Here is a 24,383-nt window from a genome sequence, read left to right on the forward strand (position 1 = left end):
ATCTTCTCCTCCTCAGTTTGCCTTTTCTTAATTCCCCAGTGTAGCGAGAATTTGTCGAGGCCACGTGGCTCGAAGTAGCATGATAGAGTTCTCAGGAGAAGCCTGAAAAGGCCCTTGGGAACCAGCAGATACAGCTCCCCCAGGTTCTAGATGAGGGAGATGCTCAGAGAGGTGACACGCTCTGCCAGATGTCACACAGCCGCCCTGGGGAAAGTGGGATGGGAAACCAGGTCCACACCGGTCTTCTGACTTACTCATGCATGCCACGTTTGTGCGCATTCTGTCATGGGACCAGGCAGCGTGTGGGTGTACACAACAGTGAAAGGGGATACAGCGTGGACAGCATACCCGGATGTTCCTTTCTGGTTTTGCAAGCCGGAGACGTGTAATGAACACAGGATTGTATAACTTGATCTGGATCGGCCTCTGGAAAGAGCATGGAAGTTTGAATCTACAAAACTTGGATTTGCGTGGATTCAGCCACTTTCTACCTGTGTGACCATTTTGTCAACTTTTCTGAGGCTCTATTTCCCCACTTAACCTCAAGATGTGCTAAATATCTTCCCCTGGCATTGCAATGAGTCAATGTTACGGCCAGTGTGAACCTATTGAGGACTGTGATAGGGGTGTGATGTGTCTGAGAGCAGAGTGAGTTGCAAACTATAAGGCATCTCACCATAGCAGGCCACAGCTCTGTTCTCCTGAGTCTGGGAGAGGATGGCACCGGTATCAGAACACTGGCCCAGCCAGAGGAGTTGTCCGAAGATGGAGTTCTTCAGACAGCTCCTCTGATCAGTATGGTGTGAAATGTAGTACAATTTTATTGCTGTCAGAATATGTCATTCGGGCTTCTCCTATAACATCAAACATTTGACAGATTTTTTTTTTTTTTTTGAGACGGAGTCTCGCTCTGTAGCCCAGGCTGGAGTGCAGTGGCGTGATTTCGGTTCACTGCAAGCTCCGCCTCTGGGTTCGCGCCATTCTCTTGCCTCAGCCTCCTGAGTAGCTTGGACTACAGGCACCCGCCACCACACCTGGCTAATTTTTTTTTGTTTGCTTTGTTTTGTTTTGTTTTTGTTTTTGTTTTTAGTATTTATTGATCATTCTTGGGTGTTTCTTGCATTGGGGGATTTGGCAGGGTCATAGGACAATAGTGGAGGGAAGGTCAGCAGATAAACATGTGAACAAGGGTCTCTGGTTTTCCTAGGCAGAGGACCCTGCGGCCTTCCGCAGTGTTTGTGTCCCTGGGTACTTGAGATTAGGGAGTGGTGATGACTCTTAACAAGCATGCTGCCTTCCAGCATCTGTTTAACAAAGCACATCTTGCACCGCCCTTAATCCATTTAACCCTGAGTGGACACAGCACATGTTTCAGAGAGCACGGGGTTGGGGGTAAGGCCATAGATTAACAGCATCCCAAGGCAGAAGAATTTTTCTTAGTACAGAACAAAATGGAGTCTCCTATGTCTACTTCTTTCTACACAGACACAGCAACAATCTGATTTCTCTATCTTTTCCCCACATTTCCCCCTTTTCTATTCGACAAAACCCCCATCGTCATCTTGCCCCGTTCTCAGTGAGCTGCTGGGTACACCTCCCAGACGGGGCGGCGGCCGGGCAGAGGGGCTCCTCACTTCCCAGAAGGGGCGGCTGGGCAGAGGCGCCCCCCACCTCCCGGACGGGGCGGCTGGCTGGGCGGGGGCTGCCCCCCACCTCCCTCCCAGATGGGGCGGCTGGCCGGGCGGGGGCTGCCCCCCACCTCCCTCCCTGACGGGGTGGCTGCCGGGTGGAGATGCTCCTCACTTCCCAGACGGGGCGGCTGCCGGGCGGAGGGGCTCCTCACTTCCCAGATGGGGTGGCTGCCGGGTGGAGGGGCTCCTCACTTCTCAGACGGGGTGGCGGGCAGAGACGCTCCTCACCTCCCAGACGGGGTCGCGGCCTGGCAGAGGCGCTCCCCACATTCCAGACGGGGCGGCAGGGCAGAGGCGCTCCCCACATCTCAGACGATGGGGGGCCGGGCAGAGACGCTCCTCACTTCCTAGACAGGATGGCGGCTGGGAAGAGGCGCTCCTCACTTCCCAGACTGGGCAGCCGGGCAGAGGGGCTCCTCACATCCCAGACGATGGGCGGCCAGGCAGAGACGCTCCTCACTTCCTAGATGGGGTGGCGGCCAGGCAGAGGCTGCAATCTGGGCACTTTGAGAGGCCAAGGCAGGCGGCTGGGAGGTGGAGGTTGTAGCAAGCCGAGATCACGCCACTGCATTCCAGCCTGGGCAACATTGAGCACTGAGTGAACGAGACTCCGTCTGCAATCCCGGCACCTTGGGAGGCCGAGGCTGGCAGATAACTCGCGGTTAGGAGCTGGAGACCAGCCCGGCCAACACAGCGAAACTCCGTCTCCACCAAAAAAAAAAATACGAAAACCAGTCAGGCGTGGCGGCGCGCGCCTGCAATCCCAGGCACTTGGCAGGCTGAGGCAGGAGAATCAGGCAGGGAGGTTGCAGTGAGTCGAGATGGTGGCAGTACAGTCCAGCTTCGGCTCAGCATCAGAGGGAGACCGTGGAAAGAGAGGGAGAGGGAGACCGTGGAAAGAGAGGGAGAGGGAGATCGTGGGGAGGGAGATCGTGGGGAGGGAGACGGGAGAGGGAGAGGGAGCTAATTTTTGTATTTTTAGTAGAGACGGGGTTTCACCGTGTTAGCCAGGATGGTCTCGATCTCCTGACCTCGTGATCCACCTGCCTTGGCCTCCCAAAGTGCTGGGATTACAGGCGTGAGCCACCGCGCCCGGCCCATTTGACGGATATTTTAAGTGTTGGAGCCGAAGACTGAGACCTTGTTCTTTTTTTTTAAATTTATTTTTATTTTTTATTTGCTTATTTTTTCCAGAGTCAGAGTCTCACTCTGTTCCCCAGCCTGAAGTGCAGTGGCATGCTCATAGTTCATTGCAGCCTTGAATTTCTGGGCTCAAGCGATCCTCCCACCTCGGCCTCCTGAGCAGCTGGGACTACAGGTGTGCACCATCATGCCTGGCTAATTTTAAAAGTTTTTGTAGAGACAGGCTGTCACTTTGTTGCCCAGGCTGGTTTCGAACTCCTGGGCTCAAGCAGTCTTCCCACCTCAGCCTCTCAAGTAGCTGGGACTACAGGCACACACCACCATGCCTGGCTAATGTTTACATTTTTTGTAGAGATGGGGGTCTCACTATGTTGCCCAGACTGGTCTCAAACTCCTTAACTCAAGCGATCTCAAAGTGCTGGGATTATAGATATCAACCACTGCACCCGGACATTGGACACTGTTCTAGAAAAGAGAAAAATTATATGACTATCATCTAAGTGCCCGTGAATGATATACAGTCTGCAGGGGCTGGGAGATTCAGAATTGGGGATAATTCACTTCTACCTGGCGGGTCAAAGAAAGTATCATGAAGGAATCCTTTATAGGGATTGTCGATTGAGATGGAGTTAAAAAAAGAGATTCTAAAAATGGAGATTGGGACGAGGTAAAGCATTGTTTTCCAAACCATACATCATGAGTCACACAATGCAAGCAATCAGTGTCAACCTGCACAAAAACCAGAGCAGAAAAATATCAGAGCGCGTTATGTGTGGCAAGGGCAAGCATTGTTCCATGAAACTTTTGCTTTGTTTTTGTATATTGAGTTGTGAAGTAAAATGTGTTTTTTATTGTGAACCAGACTTTGAAAATAAAGTTTGAAAACTGCTGGCCTCCAGTGGTGGCTGAATGGGCCTGGACTGTCTCCGGGAGATGGCTGCTGATTTCCTTGTGGGGGAAAACCTGGCCAACCTGGAAAGGGAGGGGACGGGTTTTCAGTGGGGTGGGGATCAGGATGCAACGTCATTTTGGGAAGCTGATGTGCAGTGCGGTACAGACAGGGATGAACAAGCCAACTGGAAAGCAGGAAGTCTGGGAACAGGGAGGTGGCCAGGGCCTGAGGTCCGCCAGGGGACAGCTCCTGTGGGCAGAGTGAGGATGCCTATGGCCACATCACCGTGCATTCTTCCCAGCGGCCCCAGAGCACATGTTCCTACTCTCCCTACCTCTGCAGGTTTGGGTACCTTACATCTCCCACGAGGCATGGATCCAACCTTCCTTCCCACCATGCCCCATGTTCCCAGGTGCTAGCTTCCAGCGCTTTGGGCTTGCTACCCATGGGCATCTCTCTGCTCACCATGATGGCTGTGTCATTTCACATTCAGACCTGAGGATGTGCACTATCCTACCCCAGGCCACTGTGCCTGGCTGGCTTCCTCCTCCGTTCCCAAATTCCTGCTCTTCTATCAGCCTGCTTGATGTGTGGTGTCGCCCCTGACTGCTTTCTCCTGGTGGCGTTTGCCTCATTCCTTAACCTGTTTCAGCTTTCTTACGTACCTCCTCCACTTCCAAACCTTCTCAGCTGATGGGCTGCTCCTCTTTCCAGAGACTGAGTAGGACAGGCTTTCCAGGGTCCCTTCTGCCTCAGGAATCTTGTCTTGTGCTTCCTTTCCAAAGAAGGTTAGGCCCAGGCTCAGGGAGCCCAGTTCTCGGGTGGGTGGGAGCAGGCCACACATTTGCAGCCCTTGGAAGGGGTTCACAGATCCTGTGGAAGCTGGCATCCAGCTGCACCCACCAGTGTAAGAGGTCCTGGCTAAAAGGATGTGTGGTATGGAGCAGACGTGCTGATTGGTACTTTAGTCTAAGGTGGGTGGTATTCAATTCGTTAGAACCAGGGAACCCCCTCTTCAAACGACTGCTTATAAAGGCCCCCGACAGTTACAATCAGGGGTTGCACACTGGTAGCCGGTGTGCAAAATCAAATACAGAATCATGGGGGATTTTAGTGGTTGTTTTGTTTTTGGTTGCCCATGGTTTCACTTAAAAATGTTTCAGTTGGTTGCCAACATCTTAAAATCTGCAGGTTTTACATTAAAAATCCAGATTTCCAGCTTCTCTTGCAAAAACGAGATGCTCTAGCAACACCAAGCCTGCCGCCCTGCTTGGCAACAATATGCTGATGATAAGTAGCGGGTTTCCAATTTGCGCAGTCCCCACCCATCTCTGCCGTTACCAGCGCTAAGGCCAATAGTGGAACAGTTGCCATTATTCATTTCATTTGGATTCCTTTTCTTATGGTTAGGGAAAGCAGGAAATATTCCCCGCACCCATGTCTATGAAAAGAAGGAAAGTAAGAGGGCCATGCTCTTCAAAAAAAAAAGTTAAAAGAGTCTCTTTCTTTCTGAAAGTGAATTTATGTTTCCTAAAGATTAATCTTCTAGGTCCAGAGGTCGATTTAGAACAGACCGTCTTTGTTTTTCTCTTGAAACCAGTGATTCTCAAAGTGGAGTGCCTACGTGTGCAACAGCTGCATCAGTTGGGGGCTTGTGAGAAATTCAGATAGTTGGATGGTACCCAAAGCTACGGATCCAGAAGCTTGGAGGGTGGGCCCGGCAGACTGTGTCCTAACAGCCCTTCTGATGCATGCTGAAGCTTGAGAATCACCGCTCTGATGCTCAGGGGATGGATAGGACGCCAGCACCTCTTATTGTCACTTTCTCCTCTCCTTTTAAGACCCGTGGGGGAGAGAGGTGAGGCTCCCTAGCCAAAGAGGAGTTAAGGATCTCACTGCCGTGCCCCTCCAGGCAGAGTCGGTACCTGCGGAGAGGGCTGGAGGAGTTCTTCCAGATTTTGAGATCTCAGCAAATCTCAGTCCCGTTTTTTCTAGACAATTCAGCACTTGCATCTGTGGGCTCCACAGATGCCACATCGATGAAGAGACCTGGTGCCTTCAGCTGTTCTGGAGAGATGGTTCCTGGGCTCCCTTCCCATGGGGCCGGTGGTGTGTGACCCTACAAACAAGGGCTTCTCCAGGGTGACCAGGCATTCAGGCGCTGGGGGTCCTTGGGTGAAAATATGCCAGTTCTTTAAAATCATGTAGGTAAAGAGCCAGCCACACATGTACATTTCAGATCTAGCATTGGTAACTCAGACTGCTGTTGTCATGGAAGATCACTTGGCCTCCTTCAGCTTTCTCTCTAATGGTTTTAGTTACTTTAGTGGGCAGTGCACGTGAGCCAAGAAACCACGTCTTTTCCAAATGTATTTACTTGGAGGGCCCCAGGCCCGCGAAGCCGTTGATGATCTTTTCCCCTTGGTCCATTTTATTCATTTGTGGTTTGGGGACCCCTGAGAGCATTTAAGTAGCCCAGACTCCTCCTAGGGTAAAACAGATAAATGTGTGGGCAGTGCTTTTATCTCTGCCTTCTTGTTTCCCTCTCTTCCCCCACCTTGCTGCCTGGGTGACCACAGGAAAGTAAGAAACCCACTTTCTAGGTGAGCTGAAAACCCTACTCAGAGACCAGGAAGAACTCCATCTAGCCAATGTGTGTTTATTGTGTACATTTTCCGTGCCTGGGGATGGATTTGAGTATGACACTATTGTTGTTCTCAAGGAGCTCCCATGAGTAAGGGATGAAGGCCGCTTATCTCAGGCCACCCAAAGGAGAGCCGCTGTGGGGGTGAGGTGTGGCTGTGCACGGGGGAGGAGAAGCTGGGCAGGGGCAGGGGCTAAATTGCCCAGGAGAAAGCCCCAAAGTGAGGAGCCTGGCCCACTAGACAGAGCAAGGTGGTTCCCCTTCTGGGCTGGAGAGTTGAACTCAAGCTCCCAGAATTCAGCCTACACGAGAGGGGCTTTCTGGTGACTCAGCGTGAGTGCGTGAGGGTGAGGACGGAGCCTCTGGCAGCCTGTGCTGCTTACTTGCTTTGCATGGGTGGGCAGGGGGTGCCTTCTGGGACTCCCAGCTCTGCCAGCTGAAAAACAAAACTGCTCACAGCTACGCAGTATGTGGCACTCAGTTGGCATCCTTCTAGGGTGTCATTTCACTCGAGGGTGCTGGTCACGGCTCTTTGCTGTGGAGATGCTTCTCTTGGTAGTTTCCTACCCACCCTCTTAGACCTGTTTCTCCCCGCTGGGACCCCTCCCACTAGTTAATGAGGCTTCCCACTGGCAATCTCCTGTTACCTTCTACCTGATTATCAGTTTGACAGTTGATGATCAAGGCCTTGGCAGTTCATGGCTTCGATTGTAACTTCAACCCTGGAGTATTTGCCTTTGGATATTGGATTCCTAGACGCCGCAGAGGAGTCTCAGGTATGATGGGAAAGTGTTTTGGGAACTGCCTTTTGCAGTTCTCGGTCAGGGACCAGGTTTGTTTCTGGGGCTCGTTTTCATTCAGCCCATCAGCTTTCTATGATTGTAGATGGAGGAATCGGGGGACAGTGTGGGGTGAGATGGAATTAGCACCAGTCTTGGAGACAGACCACTGGGTTCAAGCTAGCCCGATTATAAAATGAAAATAAATACTTCCCTCCCAGGGTTTTTATAAGGGTCAAATAAACTACTGTATATCAAGTTACTGGTCCACAGTAGTCCTTTAGCTACTAAAAACAACAAAAAGATAAGATCTAATGGTGAGATAAAGGCAGTGAATGTGATTTGGGGGATATCCAATGCTGGGGAAAAAGGGAAACTTAACTCGTTTTTCCTGCCTGTTATCCAGCCTGTCTCATTTTTGGGAGCTTGAGCGATCGATCTGGGGTACGAAATTTTCTTGGAGTGTCCTTGCCCGTGTTCAAATGAAGGCATATGAGGCCATTTTCAGAAGTTTGCCAGGGTCTTGCACTGGTTTGTTTGCAGTTCTTGGTCAAGGACCATGTTTGTTTCTGGGTCTTGTTTTCATTTACCCCGGCAGCTTTGTATGGTTGTAGCCCTCGTGGACTTGCGTGTGTTCTCCGCCCTGTGAGTTTTACTGGCAGGTCTCCTTCAGCTTTCTCTTTGTCTAATGGCTTTAGTTACTTTAGGGGACGGTCCATGTGAGCCAAGAAACCACGTCTTTTCCAAATGTATTTACTTGGAGGGCTCTAGGCCCGCAAAGCCATTGATGAGAACCTATTCTGATGGTTCTTTGAATTCTAGTCCCGTCATTCGCGTGCTCTTTCCTTCAGTCAGCTCAGTTTATGTCAGAATGGTTAGAAGGTATCATTCTGGAGAGTTTAGCCGTGCTGTTGGGAAAGTCCGGGCAACATGAGTGACTCAGCGTTGGTGACCTCAGTTGATGGCTTTTCTCAAGGGGATGGGAAAGTATGGGATGAAGCTAATATGTACCTACCATTGTTTCTACTGTCTTATTTAATCCCTGCAAAAATTCTATGAAGTAGGTGGTGGCATCTGCGTTTTCCTATGTGGGAAAGAAAAAAGATGAGGTTTGTAGAGGTTAAGTGCCTTGGCCAGGGTTATATGGCTGAGAAGCTGTGGAACCTGCATTTGAGCTTCCTCTCTGCTTGGCTGAAGGGCAGAAGCTGGGTTTAGGGGTAAGCACATGGATGTCTGTGGTCAACTGAGTGGTTTGCGGGGCATCTATCTTCTGTTCTTAGCCCCGCCCACACCCCAGTGCAGCAAGACATACCTTCTTTTGAGAATCTCTGTAGCAGAATGGAAGTTTTGGTTTCTAGAAGCTGCTGGAGTCTTCCAGGCCCCCTTGTTTGAATGGAGCTTTGCATCTCGATGTAGGGGAAAAAAAATTAGGCAGAAGAGGATTTGCCAAAAGGGAAAGTCAAGAGGGCTTATGACTTCACCCCTCTTGTATACACAGATGTTTCCTCCCTGGGCCCTTCCTTTCATGGGGTTTGCCTGGCTGCTAACAGACGGGAAGTAGCTTGTGCTTCAGCAGAAGAGAGCTGGGCCTGATGGAGAGGGTCACCTTTTCCAGCAGTGTGGAGGTCATCTTGGCGAGTGGTCCTGAATGGGGCCTTGGTTCTGCTGTGCCATCTGACCGTGCGCTAGCCCTCTAGTCATGGGGGTGACATCTGCACCCAGGTTTAGGGTGGGCAGAGGGCAAGGAGAGGGCTCTGTATGGGTACTGGGGAGACTCGGTGTCCATGCTCTGTCTCCAGGCCTCAGTTTGCCCATCTGTAAAATGGTGAGATGTGATCAGATGATTACTAAGGTGCCTTCTGTCTCTAATTTTTGTGTTAGTGTTGCATTGGTTGAGAAAGTCATTTTGTCTTTGTTTTCTTAAAGATAAAGCCCCCCCACCCCACCAACTGTCTTGCCATTTGAAAGATAATACAGTAAACCCTACCTGATAAATAGTACTCATTTTAGGGGATGTCAAATGTGATGGGATATGTCAAGGAGGGTTTTATTGGACTTGTTTAAATATTTTTAGTAAGGTGATATTCATGTACTAGCTGAAGATAGAAAATAAGCTTAGAATTTTTAAAAGGCATTAAAATTAATATGCTCATTATAGAAAACATGGAAAATATAGAAAAACAGAAATAAGAAAATAATTAGGGGCATTCTTTTTTATGCTGTGTATATTTTTCTCCACAATTGGGATCATATAGTATATTTAGGATTGTATATGATGATTTGCTGATTGTAAAACTAATTTCAGGCCAGGCGCGGTGGCTCACGCCTGTAATCCCAACACTTTGGGAGGCCAAGGTGGGTGGATTACAAGGTCGGGAGTTCCAGACCAGCCTGGCTAACATGGTGAAACCCTGTCTCTACTAAGAATACAAAAAATTAGCCGGGCGTGGTGGCAGGCGCCTGTAGTCCCAGCTACTCGGGAGGCTGAGGCTGGAGAATGGCGTGAACCCAGGAGGCGGAGCTTGCAGTGAGCCAAGATCGCGCCACTGCACTCCAGCCTGGGCGACAGAGTGAGACTCTGTCTCAAAAAAAAAAAAAAAAAAAAAAAAAGAAGTAATTTCAAAACACGTTTTAAAAATCAAAAAATTATTTTTAAATATTTTTAAATAAAGTAAAATTTTAAAATTGGTGAAAGAAATAGAATTGAAACAACCGGAGAATCCCCCAATACAAAGATAAGCTTTGTTAATGTGTCTGTGTCTTTCTTTAGTACTTCATTTGGGGGAGGGAGTGCTATTTTCCATATTGAGATCATACTGCATACTTTGATTTCTAAAGCAGGGGCAGCTTTTAGAGGGAGGATGATATAAGGGTTTTGATGACAGACAGCATTGCCATGGGGTGGTTTATTGGTCTTACCCGAATTAAGGAAGAAAACAAGACTTGGTCCATTCAATGTGAGTTTTTAACATGCAGAAAATAAAGACTGAAGTTCCACGGCGAAGAAAATGGCCACTGTGGTGCCTTACATAGCACAGTGTTGCTTTGGTGGACACGAAAAACAAAGACTTCTTGTTTCTGGATCCTCCCAGCAGAGTGTCCCTAAAGCTTGAATAGTCCTCATTGTTGGTATGAGCCTGGACAGAAAGGGAACATCAGTTATGCGTGCTCCTCACACATGGCCCATTGCTTCATCTGCACTGGCCTTGTAGGAGAAACTCGTATCCTGGTTCTGGGATGGACAGGAGCAGAAAAGGAGGTGAATGAAATACTAAGGCACTAATCTTCCCCCCCGCAATGAGCTGGAAAATCCACCAGGCAGCACACAGTTCACTGGATTTTTGCATTGGGAGTTTGTACTGAGCAAGAAATGACTTACATATGCATTGTATTTGTATTATTACTTCCCCATGGCTGTGTTGTCTTCCTAATTTTCTCTCTCAGTGCCTGGAGGGTAAGGAGGTGGTGTCTTCACTTGCATGCCTCTAACAGAACCTTCCTATTTCTTTCATTTGAAATACTCATACAACTTGATGGATTTGTATGTCTTGAATTACAAAGTTTTGGGTAAAAATTCACATTTGCAGTTTAGCTTCAGCAAATATTTATTGAATACCCATGGCAATGGACATAACAATGACTGTACCCCGTGAAGCTTTAAACTCAGTGGGGTTTGTCTTCTAGCACTTTCCAAGGGGTGATGCCAGGCCCTGTATGCACCGTGATAGAGCAGTGAGCAAAACAAAATCCCTGCTGTATGGAGCTTTTATTCTAGTAGAAAGAGCTCTCTAGCCATTGGTAGGGTAGAAGAGAAGTCTGAGGAAAATCTGATTTCCTGGGTAACCCTTTCTCTTTTTGCCTGTTTATATGAATGATTTTTTGTTGTTGTTGTTTTGAGATGGAGTTTAGCTTTGTTGCCCAGGCGCAACTGCAATGGCGCGAGGTTGCGATGGCGCGATCACCGCTGTCTGCAACCTCCGCCTCCTTGGTTCAAGCAGTTCTCCTGCCTCAGCCTCCCAAGTAGCTGGGATTACAGGTGCCCACCACCATGCCTGGCTAATTTTTGTATTTTTAGTAGAGACAGGGTTTCACCATGTTCACCAGGCTAGCCTTGAACTCCTGACCTCAAGTGATCTGCCCGCTTCACCCTCCCAAAGTGCTGGGATTACAGGCATGAGTCACCGCGCCCGGCCTATATGCGTAATTTTTGATTATTTTTGCAATTCATTATTAATTTTATTAATACTTGATAATTTTAATTGCAGTCGGTTATTAATTTTAACCTATTCTGGTCTTTAATAACGGAATGTTTCTTAAACATATATGTTACATAGACGCTTGATTTCCTTGCATTTTGTCCTTTGCAATTTGGGGACACTTTTCCTGTTAGCCCCGCAAGTCACTGATTTAAATATTTATATTTGCAGTTACCCACAACTACAACTAAATATGGATTTAAATGAGCAATTTTTATATAATCCTCACCTCGTCCACTATCTTCTTTGTCATCCTTTTTTATTTGAACTGCTTTTTTTTTCCTGTTATGATTTGCTGTTCCTCTTTCAAAGAAATCACAGCTTCTTACATTCTGACAGTTTCCTGACAGTTTTTCTTCTGAATGATTTTCTGAGACGTGCTCTTCCTTTGTGCTTTCAGGATGGTGTTTCCTCACCCTGCTTTTGCATATTTCCCCTCTTTATGCATTCTTGTACACGGCAGGATCTATGTAAACGTAGCATGTACCAACAGAAAGTATCGACTGTCACTAGCCTTGGCACACTGTCAGCTTGGGGGAAGGTTGACTTCCCCTCACAGCTACCTGCCTGTAGGTTCGATGGTGCACCCATCTCTCAGTCCAGTTTCTGTTTTCAAATTGGCCTTTGCCTGGTGAACTGTCACGTTACTATCTGGTCCTCTGATACTCCGAATTGATGGAGAACATGAAAACTCACAGTTCCTGGGGTCTCTTCTCAATGCCCTGCAGCCAGGGCATTGGCTGGGCTTGGCCTGTAGCATCTGTACCTCTCCGAACAGTGAGCACCCCTCCCACACCCCTTGTTCTACCCTGCACTTCCTGCTCTCTTGTTTTCCGGGACTTGCTGTACCTAAATGGATGATGGGCAGTCCTCTCAGACAGCATCTGTGCTGAGAGGAGAGGGCTGGCTGCTCAGTGTTCAGGTCAGTGCAAATCCTGCATCTCAAATTAGAGACATGGAGTGGCAGAGGCATGAAGTGCAGCTCAGATTATGGGCAGAGAGTGGTGAAGGTGTGAAGTCTTATTTCCCCTTTTACAACTCATCTTGGTTTGCAAGATTTTCTTTTCTTTTCTTTTCTTTTCCTTTCTTTCTTTCTTTCTCTTCTTTCTCTTCTTTCTTTCTGTTCTTTTCTTTTCTTTTTTTTTTGAGACAGAGTCTTGCTGTGTCACCCAGGCTGGAGTGCAGTGGCGTGATCTCGGCTCACTGCAAACTCCAACTCCCAGGTTCAAGCAATTCTCCTGCCTCAGACTCCTGAGTAGCTGGGACTACAGGTGCCCGCCACCAAGCCTGGCTAATTTTTGTGTTTTTAGTAGAGACAAGGTTTCACTATATTGGCCAGGCTGGTCTGGAACTCCTGACCTCATGATCTGCCTGCCTCGGCCTCCCAGCGTGCTAGGATGACAGGCGTGAGCCACTGCGCCCAGCGGTTTGCAAGATTTTCTGCATTTCCTTCATTGGCCTCATGGTTCTCGAGTTTTTTTTTTTTTTTCCTCCGATTCTGTTTGTCATCTTTGGATTTTGTTTTTAAGATTGGATGAGTTATTTCCTGTTCTTTTCCTCTTATTGCTTGTTTGATAGGCAGTGTCCTGGGGCAGCTGTCAGATGCTTCTTACAGGGAAGTCCCCTGCATCTCCTTTTGCCATGCCTTTAATCTCCCAGAGATTCAGTCACACGCCGGGTACCATGTTCCTGTCGTTGTGGGGACGTAGTCAGTAGAGAATTCAAGTTCAGTTTTCTGGATTAAAAAAAAGAATCTCTAGAACCACTTTGTGGATGCTGCATGGTGACTTGATGTGTAGCCAGAGACAGTGTTTCTCAAAGTGTGCTGAGTTTCCAACTAAGGATCCGTGAGATAATTTTAGATCATGTGGAGATGACAGTTTTAAAGTTATATTTATTTTAGTGTGTAGTAGAAAGAAACCAAATCAAATCTGTGATTTCATAGATATTATTGCTTAGGGCCAGACTACATTTCAGTGGGATATAAGTCAGTTCGAAAAAAATATTGAGTAAATAATAGTGCGGCTGGTACACAGTGATGGATGGAACGAGGTGTCACAGTGGGATATGAATGACTGCAGGAAGGGGAAACCAAGCTGTGGGATCTCTTAGAATCAGGGCTGTTTGGAGGCCTTTTCAACTGGGTGCCTTTTCTGATATGTCCACTTGATACTTGGGAATTTTTTTTTGAGATAGAGTCTCACTCTGTCACCTAGGCTGGAATGCAATGGCGCGATCTCAGCTCACTGCAATCTCCGTCTCCTGGGTTCAAGCGATTCTCCTGTCTCAGCCTGCTGAGTAGCTGGGATTACAGGTGACCACCACCACACTCAGCTAATTTTTATATTTTTAGTAGAGATGGGGTTTCACTATGTTGGCCAGGCTGGCCTTGAACTTCTGACTTCAGGTGATCCACCTGCCTCGGCCTCCCAAAATGCTGGGATTACAGGCGTGAGCCACCACACCCGGCCAATAGTAGGAATCTTTTATGGGGTGGGACACATAGAAATTTTATAAGGGTCCTAGGACTCTTCCATGATATGTACAAGAAACTGGCTGCAGTCACCTCACGGGAGCCCTCTGCCCAGCACAGCCCTTGGTCTGGAGCCAGCCACGGTCTATGGCCTGCCCTCTTTCTTGTTCTCTTCTTTAATGGCATCTTATCTAAAGATCTTGCTTCCCTTTGCATCCTATGCTCATAGGTCCTTGTGTGCCTGTGATCCAAGTCTACACCCATCACTCTTCCATATTTCTCTTTCCAAGATAAATGAGACACACCCTCTCTGTATTCAGTGAGCATTTTCTTTGGCATCTCACTTGGACACTTTTTTTTTTTTTTTTTTTTTTGAGATGGAGTCTCGCTCTGTCACCCGGGCTGGAGTGCAGTGGCACGATCTCTGCTCACTGCCAAGATGAAGTGATTCTCCTGCCTCAGCCTCCCTAGTAGCTGGGATTACAGGTGCCCACCACCATGCCCAGCTAATTTTTTGTATTTTTAGTAGAGATGGGATTTCACCATGTTAGCCAGGATGGTCTCCATCTCCTGACCTCATGATCCGCCCGCCTCGGCCTCCCAAAGTGCTGGGATTACAGGCGTGAGCCACCGCGCCCGGCCGGACACTCTTAACTACAGTTGACCCTCAGACAATGGATTTGAACTGCACAGATCTACTTATATGTGGATTCTTTTCAATTAATATATTGGAAAATATTTTTGGAGATTTGTGACAATTTGAAAAAAATTGAAGACAGACTACCTAGTCTAGAAATACCAAAAAAATTTAGAAAATGTTAGACATGCCGTGAATACATAAAATATATTCAATACTAGTTTATCATTTACTACCATAAAATACATACAAATCTACAGAAAGTTAAAATTTTTAAAATTTTACCCACACAAACACTCAGACTGTGTATGGCACCATTCACATTTAAGCAAAATGTAAACAAAGGCAAAGATGTAGTATTAATCATAACTGCATAAAACTAGCCATAGTATATACTGTAGTAACTTCATGGCCACCCCTAGTTGTTATTGCAGTGAGCTCAGGTGTTGAGAGCATCGGCTTGTGATGTGATGCTAATCAGCCCTGGATGAACAAACAGTTCATCACTCCAGTAAATTGGGTATCGCAGTAAAATGTAAGCCCTCACTGTTCTATGTATTTTTCATCATGTTTAGTGCAATGCCATAAGCCTCGAATAACACCATGGAACCCATAGAGTGTGCCATTAGTGATGCTGAAAGCATTCCCCAGAAGCAGAGAAAAGTCCTGACATTACAAGAAAAAGTTCAATTGCTTGTCAGGTACCGTAGATTGACATCTGCAGCTGCTGCTGCCACCATTTCAAAGGTTTCATCTTTTAAACAGATGATGTAAACTTATGGCATCAGTAAATACAGTACAGTACTGTAGGTGTATTTTCTCTTTCTTATGACTTTATTTATTTATTTAGAGACAGGGTCTCACTCTGTTGCCCAGGCTGGAGTGCAGTGGAGCAATCTTGGCTCACTACAGCCTCAACTTCCAGGGTTCAAGGATACTCTTGCCTCAGTCTGCCTAGTAGCTGGGTCTACAGGCATGCACCATGCCAGGTTAATTTATTTTTATTTTTTATCTTCACTTATTTTTGTAGAGATGGGCTCTCACTCACCAGACTGCCCAGGCTGGTCTCGAACTCCTGGGCTCAAGCCATCCTCCCACTTCAGCCTCCCAAGGTGTTGGGATTACAGGTGTGAGCTCCTGTGCCCGGCCCCTTATGATTTTCTTAACGTTTTATTTTTCTCTAGCTTACTTTAGGAATAAAGTCTGTAATATGGATAACATACAGAATACATGTCTATCAACTGTTTAGGTTATCGCTAAGGCTTCTAGTCAGCAGTAGGTTGTTAGTAGTTAACTTTTGAGGGAGTCAAAAGTTATGTACAGATTTTCAACCACGTGGGGAGATGGGGGTTAGCACCTCTAAACCCTCATGTTGTTCAAGGGTCAGCTGTGCTTATTTCTTCTTGTATCCCCCCTCCTCATTTGGTTTCTCTGCCTGATTCTCAGAACTCACATCGTTCATTCCCCATGTAGCCCCTGAGTGTTGAGCACTAGTCTGGTTAGAGGCGAAAAAGATGAAGACCTGGTTCTTGCCTTTGAAAGTCTTGGAGTGGGGCCCTGGGGGTGTTGCATGCACTAATGAAAGGCACAGGAGAGGGAGGGATTGGGCCTGAGGCATGCTGGGGGAGAATAATTCTTCTCCCACTGCTTAAGCAAGAGCATGCCCCAAGGTTCAGCTCAAGGTCCTTTCTTTCTCTGTGAACTCCTAGTCAGCCTGTAGGATCTCACCACCATCTCTGAGCAGATGCCTCCAGCTCCATGTGCCAAGGGCCAGACTCACCCCTACTCCCCACCGAACACTTTGAACTTGGATCCATGGTCAACAGACTCTACTGCATCCCCCTAAACTGGCTGTCACCATAGCCACATCTCTTCGAGTTACTGGTTCGAACTTCTGTCATTTCCTTCCGAATCAACTTCGCTGTCTCTCATTTGCTTATGTCCCGTCCTTTATCAAACCTTATTCTGCTTCGTACATCATGTTCCTCGGGCTCCCGTCAAGCCCTTGTTTTTTATCCCTGCTATGAGGCAAGTTCTTTATCTTTTGGGAAGCCTCCCTGTACCATCCCAGCCAAGAGTGACCTCGCCCTCCTCTGGATTCTGAAAGCTCTTATTGTCTGCCAGCTTATCACATAGCATTTGGCACTGTTGAAGACTCCTTTGATACTTACTCCTTTTTTTTGCCCATGTTTGTGACTTAGCTTCCGAATTTTAGGAGTCAGGTCCTACATACTATAATACCTGCCTGCATCCCACACAGGATTCAGGAAAGGGTAGTTAGTAACTGTTAGTTGGTTGATTGATCATGCAGACAGGGGGCCACGTATGGAGGAAGGGGGCGTCCCTGAGACCCTGTACCCTGGAGACTGCTTGGGCTGATGAATAATTTTTCCGTTCATGACTGTGAAGCAGTTACAACAGTGAGTCATCACTCTACCCAGATGTGTTTTCTTATTAATTATCTTTTTTTTTTTTTTTTTGACGGAGTCTCGCTCTGTCACCCAGGCCGGAGTGCGGTGGCACTATCTCAGCTCACTGCAACCTCTGCCTCCCAGGTTCAAGTGATTCTACTGCCTCAGCTTCCCAAGTAGCTGGGACTACAGGCACGCGCCACCACGCCCAGCTAATTTTCGTATTTTTAATAGAGACAGGATTTCACAATATTGGCCAGGCTGGTTTTGAACTCGTGACCTCATGATCTGCCCGTCTTGGCTTCCCAACGTGCTGGGATTACAGGCATGAGCCACCGTGCTCGGCCTATTAATTATCATTTTAAGACAACCCAATTCATCCTACAGAGGACAAGGGCCTACAGCAAATAAGGCCTATTTTGGTTGACAGTTTTCAACTTGACTGAAACGAAAAAAATAATAAGAGGGTTGGTCTTATCTGATGCCGCTGAACTCAGGAAAACTCAAGTTGTTGGAAATATCATCAGTCTTTTTGCTTTGGGATCACGGATTCTCTGCTGTCTGCCGTTCGTATGTGTGGCTTCATATGTAGCACCCTATCTATTTGCAGAGGCCACAAGGAGAGACCAGTAGCGTGTTTTTCACAGCCAACACTAATCACTAAGGATGGTTAATAAAGGAAAACCAAAGTGACTTCTGGATTGAGATGCTAGGATGAACCCAAACAGTAAACCCTTAGAATGTATTCATGAGTCTTCCATACTCTGAGAGATTAACTTTGGGGAATCCTAAAGAATTAAATGTCTGCAGGACTAGTGTGTTCTGCTGAGGTCAGGCCACAGCAGATCAGCCTCCTGGTTTGTAATGGCCCGGAAAGGTCCCTTGCCCTTGGCTGGGGGCCCTACTGGGATTTGCAATGACAGTGATTTCTGTGTGTTGCCTGGAGTGATGCATTGTTGTCTGTGATTGTATCTGTTCGTCTGTGTGATGCAATGTCAAAGTGGTGTCGGAGACGGCTGTTAATGTTTAACAGCATCAAAACTGTCCCCTCTTTGCTGTTACAAAACTGAGGAGTCACAGGCTATGAAAGCTTTCATGGCCATTTTAATTCCACAAACCTGTAAGGACTGAAGGTGAAGGTCTTGGCCATCTAGGTTCAAATGAAGTTTTGCTTTTACCTTCTTCTTTCTTTTTTTTTTTAGGCAGTCTTGCTCTGTCACTCAGGCCAGAGTGCAGCTGCACGATCTTGGCTCACTGCAACCTCTGCCTCTTGAGTTCAAGCAATTCTCCTGTCTCAGCCTCCCTGGTAGCTGGGATTATAGGCACACACCACCACGCCTGGCTAATTTTTGTATTTTTAGCAGAGTTGGGGTTTTGCCATGTTGGCCATGCTAGTCTCAAACTCCTGACCTCAGGTCATCCACCTGCCTCGGCCTCCCAAAGTGTTGGGATTACAGGCGTGAGCCACCGTGCCCGGCCCGCTTTTACCTTCTTATGGGTGAGAGCCCATCTCCAAGAACAGAAAAGTACCTTGGTCCTGTCTATTTCTGTAGCATGTCTGACCTCAAAAGCGAGTGTGTGGATTCGTCGTCACCTGGCCTCTCCTCCCACATTGCAGAGAGAAGATGCAAATAACTCAGCTGCCGGTGGGGGACTCCCTGCCACTGGATGTGATGCTCTCGCCTCCTCTTCATGGCTGGTTTGGGACCATTTTGCAAGTGTAGGCTTGAGCATTGCCTTTCTCTTGTTTTTACGATGGGTGAGAGGGGGGAGAGAGAAAGAAGGTGGGGGGGATTCTATAGCCGGTTTCCTCCCTCTAGTTTCTCCCTCACATTTGACCTTTTTATACCCTGGTATCATGATGATTTCTACAAAGCACAGCCCTGAATGTGACTTCTCCCTGGCTCAGAATCCACTGATGGTTTCTTCTCCTTTATGGAATCGAAATTTCTTAGTTCTTGGTGTCCTCATGGCCTCCCATGATCTGATGCCATCCTTCGCTACTATTTTTCTCACCTCCCATGCCTCTTAAACTCTGATGAATGGATCCACCTGCTTTTCCCCCACAGCCGCTACCCACACGGTTTCTCTCTCACCTGGGCTCAGGCTGGCCCCATGGCCTGGAATATTGCCCCTGTGGCTTGTTCTTCTGACCCATCCTGCCCAATCTCTCGCAGGAGCCTCTGTTTTCCTCTGTTAAATGAGGGCGATCATAGAATTTTCCTTTTTGGTTTGTTAGAGGGATTAAGTGACATGAAACATGTGAAGCGTAGAACAGCGCCTGGTCCAAAGTGAGTGCTCGGTACAAGATCCTCACAGCCACTCCTGCAGCAGATTGAAACCCAGCAATTAGAGAGGGAGGAAGAGTCCCCCCAGCAGCCACGTCGGTAACTTTAGGAAGGAAGAGATGAGCCCTGCTGTCAGGCATGTAAGAGAAAAGACCAGGAAGGTGGGATGCGGACACAGAAGGAATTGATATGTCCAAGGGAAAGGCACATTGTCACCCCCTCTGGGAGCCCCAGAGTGTGCCACACCCCTAAACAGAAAAGCCTTCGATTGACATTAGGATGCTGGCTGTGTTACCTCGGTCTCCCCAAGATTGAACACAAGACGAACCATGGTGAGTGAGTCCTGCTATAGGTGGCCAGCCTCGTCATCTTTATTTATTTATTTTTTTTGAGACAGGGTCTCACTCTGACGTCCAGGTTGGAGTGCAGTGGCATGATCTTGGCTCACTACAACCTCTGCCTCCTGGGTTCAAGTAATTCTCCTGCCTCAGCCTCCTGAGTAGCTGGGATTACAGGCGCCCGCCACCATGCCCAGCCAATTTTTTGTATTTTTAGTAGAGATGGGTTTTCGCCATGTTGGCCAGGCTGGTCTCGAACTCCTGACCTCAAATGATCCACCTACCTCGGCCTCCCAAAGTGTTGGGATTACAGACGTGAGCCACCGTCCCTGGTCCCACCCTCATCTTCTAGGTGGGCTTTCTCTTCACCATTGCCAAGAGGCTGGGGCAGCTTCCCTCTGGGTGTACATGGAGAGCCTGAGGTGGTGTATCTCATGAAGTGGCTTATGGGTCACAGGGTCTTTTGATCTAAACTATCTCTGTGGGTCTCGGGGGCTTTTTTTTTTTAATCATGGCAAAATATACATGACATGAAATCCACCATCTCCATCAGTTTTAAATGTATAGTTCAGTGGCTTTGAGTATACCCACGTGGTTGTGCAGCCATCATCACCACCATTAATCTCCAGAATGCTTCCGTCTTGCACCAGTGACACTCTGGACCCATTAAACACAAACTCCCCATCGTTCCCTGCCCACAGCACCTGGTCACCTCCATTCTGCAACCTGTTGCTATTAATTTGACTTCTCTAGGTGCCTCATAGAAGTAAAGCAGATGGTATTTGTCCCTTTGTGTCTGGCTGTTGCACTGAGCATAATTTCCTTAAGGTCCATCCACATGGTTGCATGTGTCAAAATTTCCTTCCAATTAGCTGGGCATGGTGGTGTGCACCTGTAGTCCCAGCTACTTGGGAGGCTGAAGCAGGAGAATCGCTTGAACCCAGGAGGCGGAGCTTGCAGTGAGCCGAGATTGTGCCACTGCACTCCAGCTTGGGTGACAGAGCAAGACTTCGTCTCAAAAAAAAAAATTCTTTCCTTCTTAAGGCTGAATAATATTCTATTGTGTTTATTTTACTACGACTTGCACTGTTTCCACCTTCTGGCTCTTGTCAATAATGTTGCCATGAACAGGCAGCAAGACCCTCCCTTCAGGACTCTGCTTTCAGTTCTTTTTGGTATATACCTATTAATGGAATTGCTGGACCATATGGCAATTCTTTGTTTAATTTTTTTGAGGAATTAACACACTATTTTCCACAGGGGCTGTACTATTTTACATTCCCACGAGGAGGGCACAAGGGTTCCAACAGTTCTCAATCCTTACTAGTACCTGTTCTTTTCTGTTTTGTTGATATTTGTTTATTTGTTTGTTTTGAGACAGAGCCTTGCTCCGTTGCCCAGGCTGGAGTGAGAGTGGTGTGATCCTAGCTCACTGCACCCTCCGCCTCCTGGATTCTCCTGCCTCAGCCTCCCAAGTAGCTGGGACTACAGGTATGCACCACCACGACTGGCTAATTTTTGTATTTTTAGTAGAGATGGGGTATCACCACATTGGCCGGGTTGGTCTCGAACTCCTGGCCTCAAGTGATCCACCCGTCTTGGCCTCCCACAGTGCTGGGATTACAGGCATGAGCCATTGTGCCTGGCCTTGTCTGGTTTTTTTTTAAGAACCTGTCCTAATGGGTGTGAGCTAATATCTCACTGTAGTTTTGATTTGCATTTCCCTCATGATTAGTGATATTGAGCATCTTTAAATGTGCTTATTGGTCATTTTTATATCTTCTTTGGAGGAATATCTTTTGCTCATTTTTTAAAATTGGGCTGTTTGCTTTTTATTGTTCAGTCTGGACTTTTTTTGGATCCGGGGTAACTGCAGTGCCTACCTTTCAGCCACTGGTGATAGTAACAACAAAAATCCTAGCTTTCATTGAGCATTTACTTCGTCCACTAGGTGAAATGTTTACATGGATGCCCCACCCCCACCCCCTTTAATCTCTCACAGCAATCTTTTGAGAAAGATACTGTGATCATCTGCGTTTTACACTTGGAGAAATTGAAGCTGGAGCCGTTGCCCAGGGTCTTGGAGCTAGTATGTAGTAAAACAACAGCTTAGCTCTGGTCTGACTCCATCCTTAGACGATTGTACTTATTTTCTTCCCCCGACCCAAGGAGCTGGCATTGAAACCTCTTCATAAATAAGTTTATCCATTTGCTTAATAGGGAACCACGCGGTCCTCAGGATCTTGGTTTCTCTAGAAAACCATATTTAATTCTATATAAAGAATCAGTTCCTAAAACCCCAAAGGTTTGCATCCGAAAGCAAACACAGAAATATGCGGCATTTTGAGTGCTAGATAGTCAGCTGCTCCAAAAACCTTTCTAAATGGAGTGATACGATATATTCATGAAGGATCCAAGCCCTGCCCAAGTTCATTTAGTTGGTGGCTGCAGTATTGCTCTTGGGGTCCAATCCTTTCTCCACTTATAACTAATGACTTTGTGATCCTCAGGCCCCTTTCAGTGGAGACCTCACATGAGCCTGTCTTTGTTCGTTATCTGTCCAGGTTTGATGGTGGCGAGGGCAGAGTGAAGGCAAGAGACCTTCATCTCGCCCCTCTGGAGGCACCAGCTTTCCACACAGTGGTTCTTTGGGGGAACATTCTCCGTTCTTTTTATGTTGGTTTTTATCTGGCCTTGGGTTCACACAGCTGGGGCCGGGGCCGGGGCCAGGACCAGAGCTGTGACTTAGGGTTGGGAGGAAGTTGGCCAAAACATTCTCCAGCAGGGCTTGGGCAGGCCCAGGAAGTCCCGCCTAAAACACAGTGGACAAAGCTGCCCTTGTCCACAGGCCTGGGGGTGGGAGGCATCTGCTCAGTGACACAAGCTTGGCCATTGTTTGTTGTGACCTCAGCCAACGTTTTTTAGCTGAGAAAGGGGAAAAAGAGGGAGAGTGAAAAAAAAAAAAAAAGGCCTCCAGAAACATTGCATCTGGAAAGTCCAGAACAAGTTGTTAATTTCCCAGCAAGCACTGGAGCGGATTTGGAAGGAACTGTGCAATGTAGTGGGTTCTTTGTGAAAGAACAGCAATGAGCAAAGCCACAGGAACCTCCGCTGGGGTGCCCAGAACACTGGCCCTGGGCTAGCGACTTGCCTCAGCCCCATTTCCCGGAGAGGCTGCCATGGAGAGGAAGCCGGCGGAGTCTTGGTGCTGAGTCTGAGGGCTTCAGGCAGGACCCAAGACTCTCCTCTGAGGTAGCAGCCCCCAGAGAAGGTTAGCTGTTCTCTGATGGTAAGAATTGATTTTTCTTGCCTGCAGATGTATGCTCCAGTTTGCTTTTCTCTGCATGTTTCTAAAATGACTGTGCCATGGTAAAGAGGCAGCTCTGGAAACTGAGATTTGGGGTCTAACTGCTGAGCTGTGGTGGTCTGGGGACCCTGTGTGCTAGGGGGCACCTTTCACAGATCCAAGGCATGAGCAGGGAGGAAAAAAAAAAAAAAGACATGGGTCATTGTGTGAGAGATCAGGAAAAGCGGATGGGAGGAGGAGAAAGATTTATGAAGGATGTCTTGGAGAGAAAGGAAGTCTTGGCTCCCCTAGTTACCTGGGGAGCAGTTTCGTAGTTGGAGCTGTGTGATGGAGAAGCAGCGTGCTGATGTGATTTTAATGGAGTCCAAACCTTGCTTCCTCCATGTAACTTTTTCCAAGTAAGAAACTTGGACTCTACCCACCTATCTGGCTTTTACCCCATGGCCCAGTTCTAGCTGGGGCATTGTAAGGCAAAAGCCATTTGAGGACTATAAAACTTTATGAAGGTAAGTGGGAGCTCCTGGGGTCATGGCTCCCTAGCAGAAGTACCTGCCCAGTAATGCACTGTGCTTCCAGGCTTGGCTGAGACATCTTTCCAGCTTGGTGGTGGAGGCTGCAACAGTGATGATGGAAGCTCTTCTGATACTTAGCGGTACAACAGCCTTGTTTCACCAATCTTTCCACCCCCAGAAGTTACGCATCCATCTTCTTTCTTTGCAAAGTAGGACCTCCAAGAGAGTGGTGATCACTCTCTTGAGGCTCTGTACAGCTGTGAGAGGTCCAGGTTGCGTGGAAAGGCTGGCCTGTTTTGGCACATGGTCTCCCTCCAGGATATGCTCTCCCACCTCCCTGGGCCTATCAGCATCTCTGATTCTGGCATGGCTTCCTGTTCCTACAGTGCCAGGGGAAGGGAGATGGTGCTTGTTATCCAGGAGCATCTCTAACGGGTTAGTTGACCTAGGACCGTCCACAGCAGTGCTTCTCAAAGGTTAACGTGCATCTGAACTACCCGGGAACCTTTAAAATGTAAGATCCGGTGCTGGGGCAGGACCTGGGGCTCTGCATTGATAGCCAGATCCCAGAGAACTTCATGCTGCCCGTGCGGGGGCCACACTTGGAGATTTGCTGCTGTGAGGAACCCAGACCAATCACTCAAGTTCTGACCAAGGTGTGGCTGCCTTGGGTCTGACTGTAGAGCACAGGGAGTTCTGGCAGGCCTGTGTGTGGATCGTGGTTGGGTGCTTCATGGGGGTGGAGGGATTAGCAGAGAAGAAGAACACTGAAGGGCACGCAAGGAGCTGGGAAGAGCCGAAGTCAAGCTCTTGGGAAGAGGGCGTGTGGGGTGCAGAGGCTGTTGGTGGGCTGCCCCCAAGCTGAAGTGGACTGTGTGTTAGGGGTGTAATGTGAGCAGTCAGCCAGAAGTGCTAACTGCTAACGGGCCCAGAAAAATTCCACTGGAACCCGCCTTTGGTGCATCCAGGGTGATGCAGAGACAGAAGCCCAGGATTCCAGGGCAGAAATCCA

The 24,383-nt window shown here is 47.8% G+C and overlaps 1 protein-coding gene across 8 annotated transcripts in view; it reads left to right on the forward strand.

Moving 5' to 3' along the window:
- Positions 1-24,383, forward strand: part of GAS7 (growth arrest specific 7) — a 288,280-nt gene that overhangs the window by 140,228 nt on the left and 123,669 nt on the right. The window contains exons 1-2 of one of the 8 annotated variants that reach the window (XM_063799745.1): positions 6,683-7,146; positions 20,934-21,043. The exons of 4 other annotated variants lie outside the window; for them this stretch is intronic. Coding sequence is in view for 2 of the 4 variants with exons in the window: in XM_016932387.4 (XP_016787876.1) it covers positions 7,069-7,146 (78 nt within the window). In the remaining 2 variants the exon portion in view is untranslated. Of the gene's footprint in view, positions 1-6,349; positions 7,147-20,933; positions 21,044-22,392; positions 22,842-24,383 lie in introns of those variants that run through there. 3 more of the 8 variants (XM_016932387.4, XM_016932388.4, XM_063799746.1) reach the window with 3 other exon arrangements.

The sequence above is a fragment of the Pan troglodytes genome, chromosome 19, assembly GCF_028858775.2.
Source record: "Pan troglodytes isolate AG18354 chromosome 19, NHGRI_mPanTro3-v2.0_pri, whole genome shotgun sequence".
In the NCBI taxonomy this organism is placed as follows: Eukaryota; Metazoa; Chordata; class Mammalia; order Primates; family Hominidae; genus Pan; species Pan troglodytes.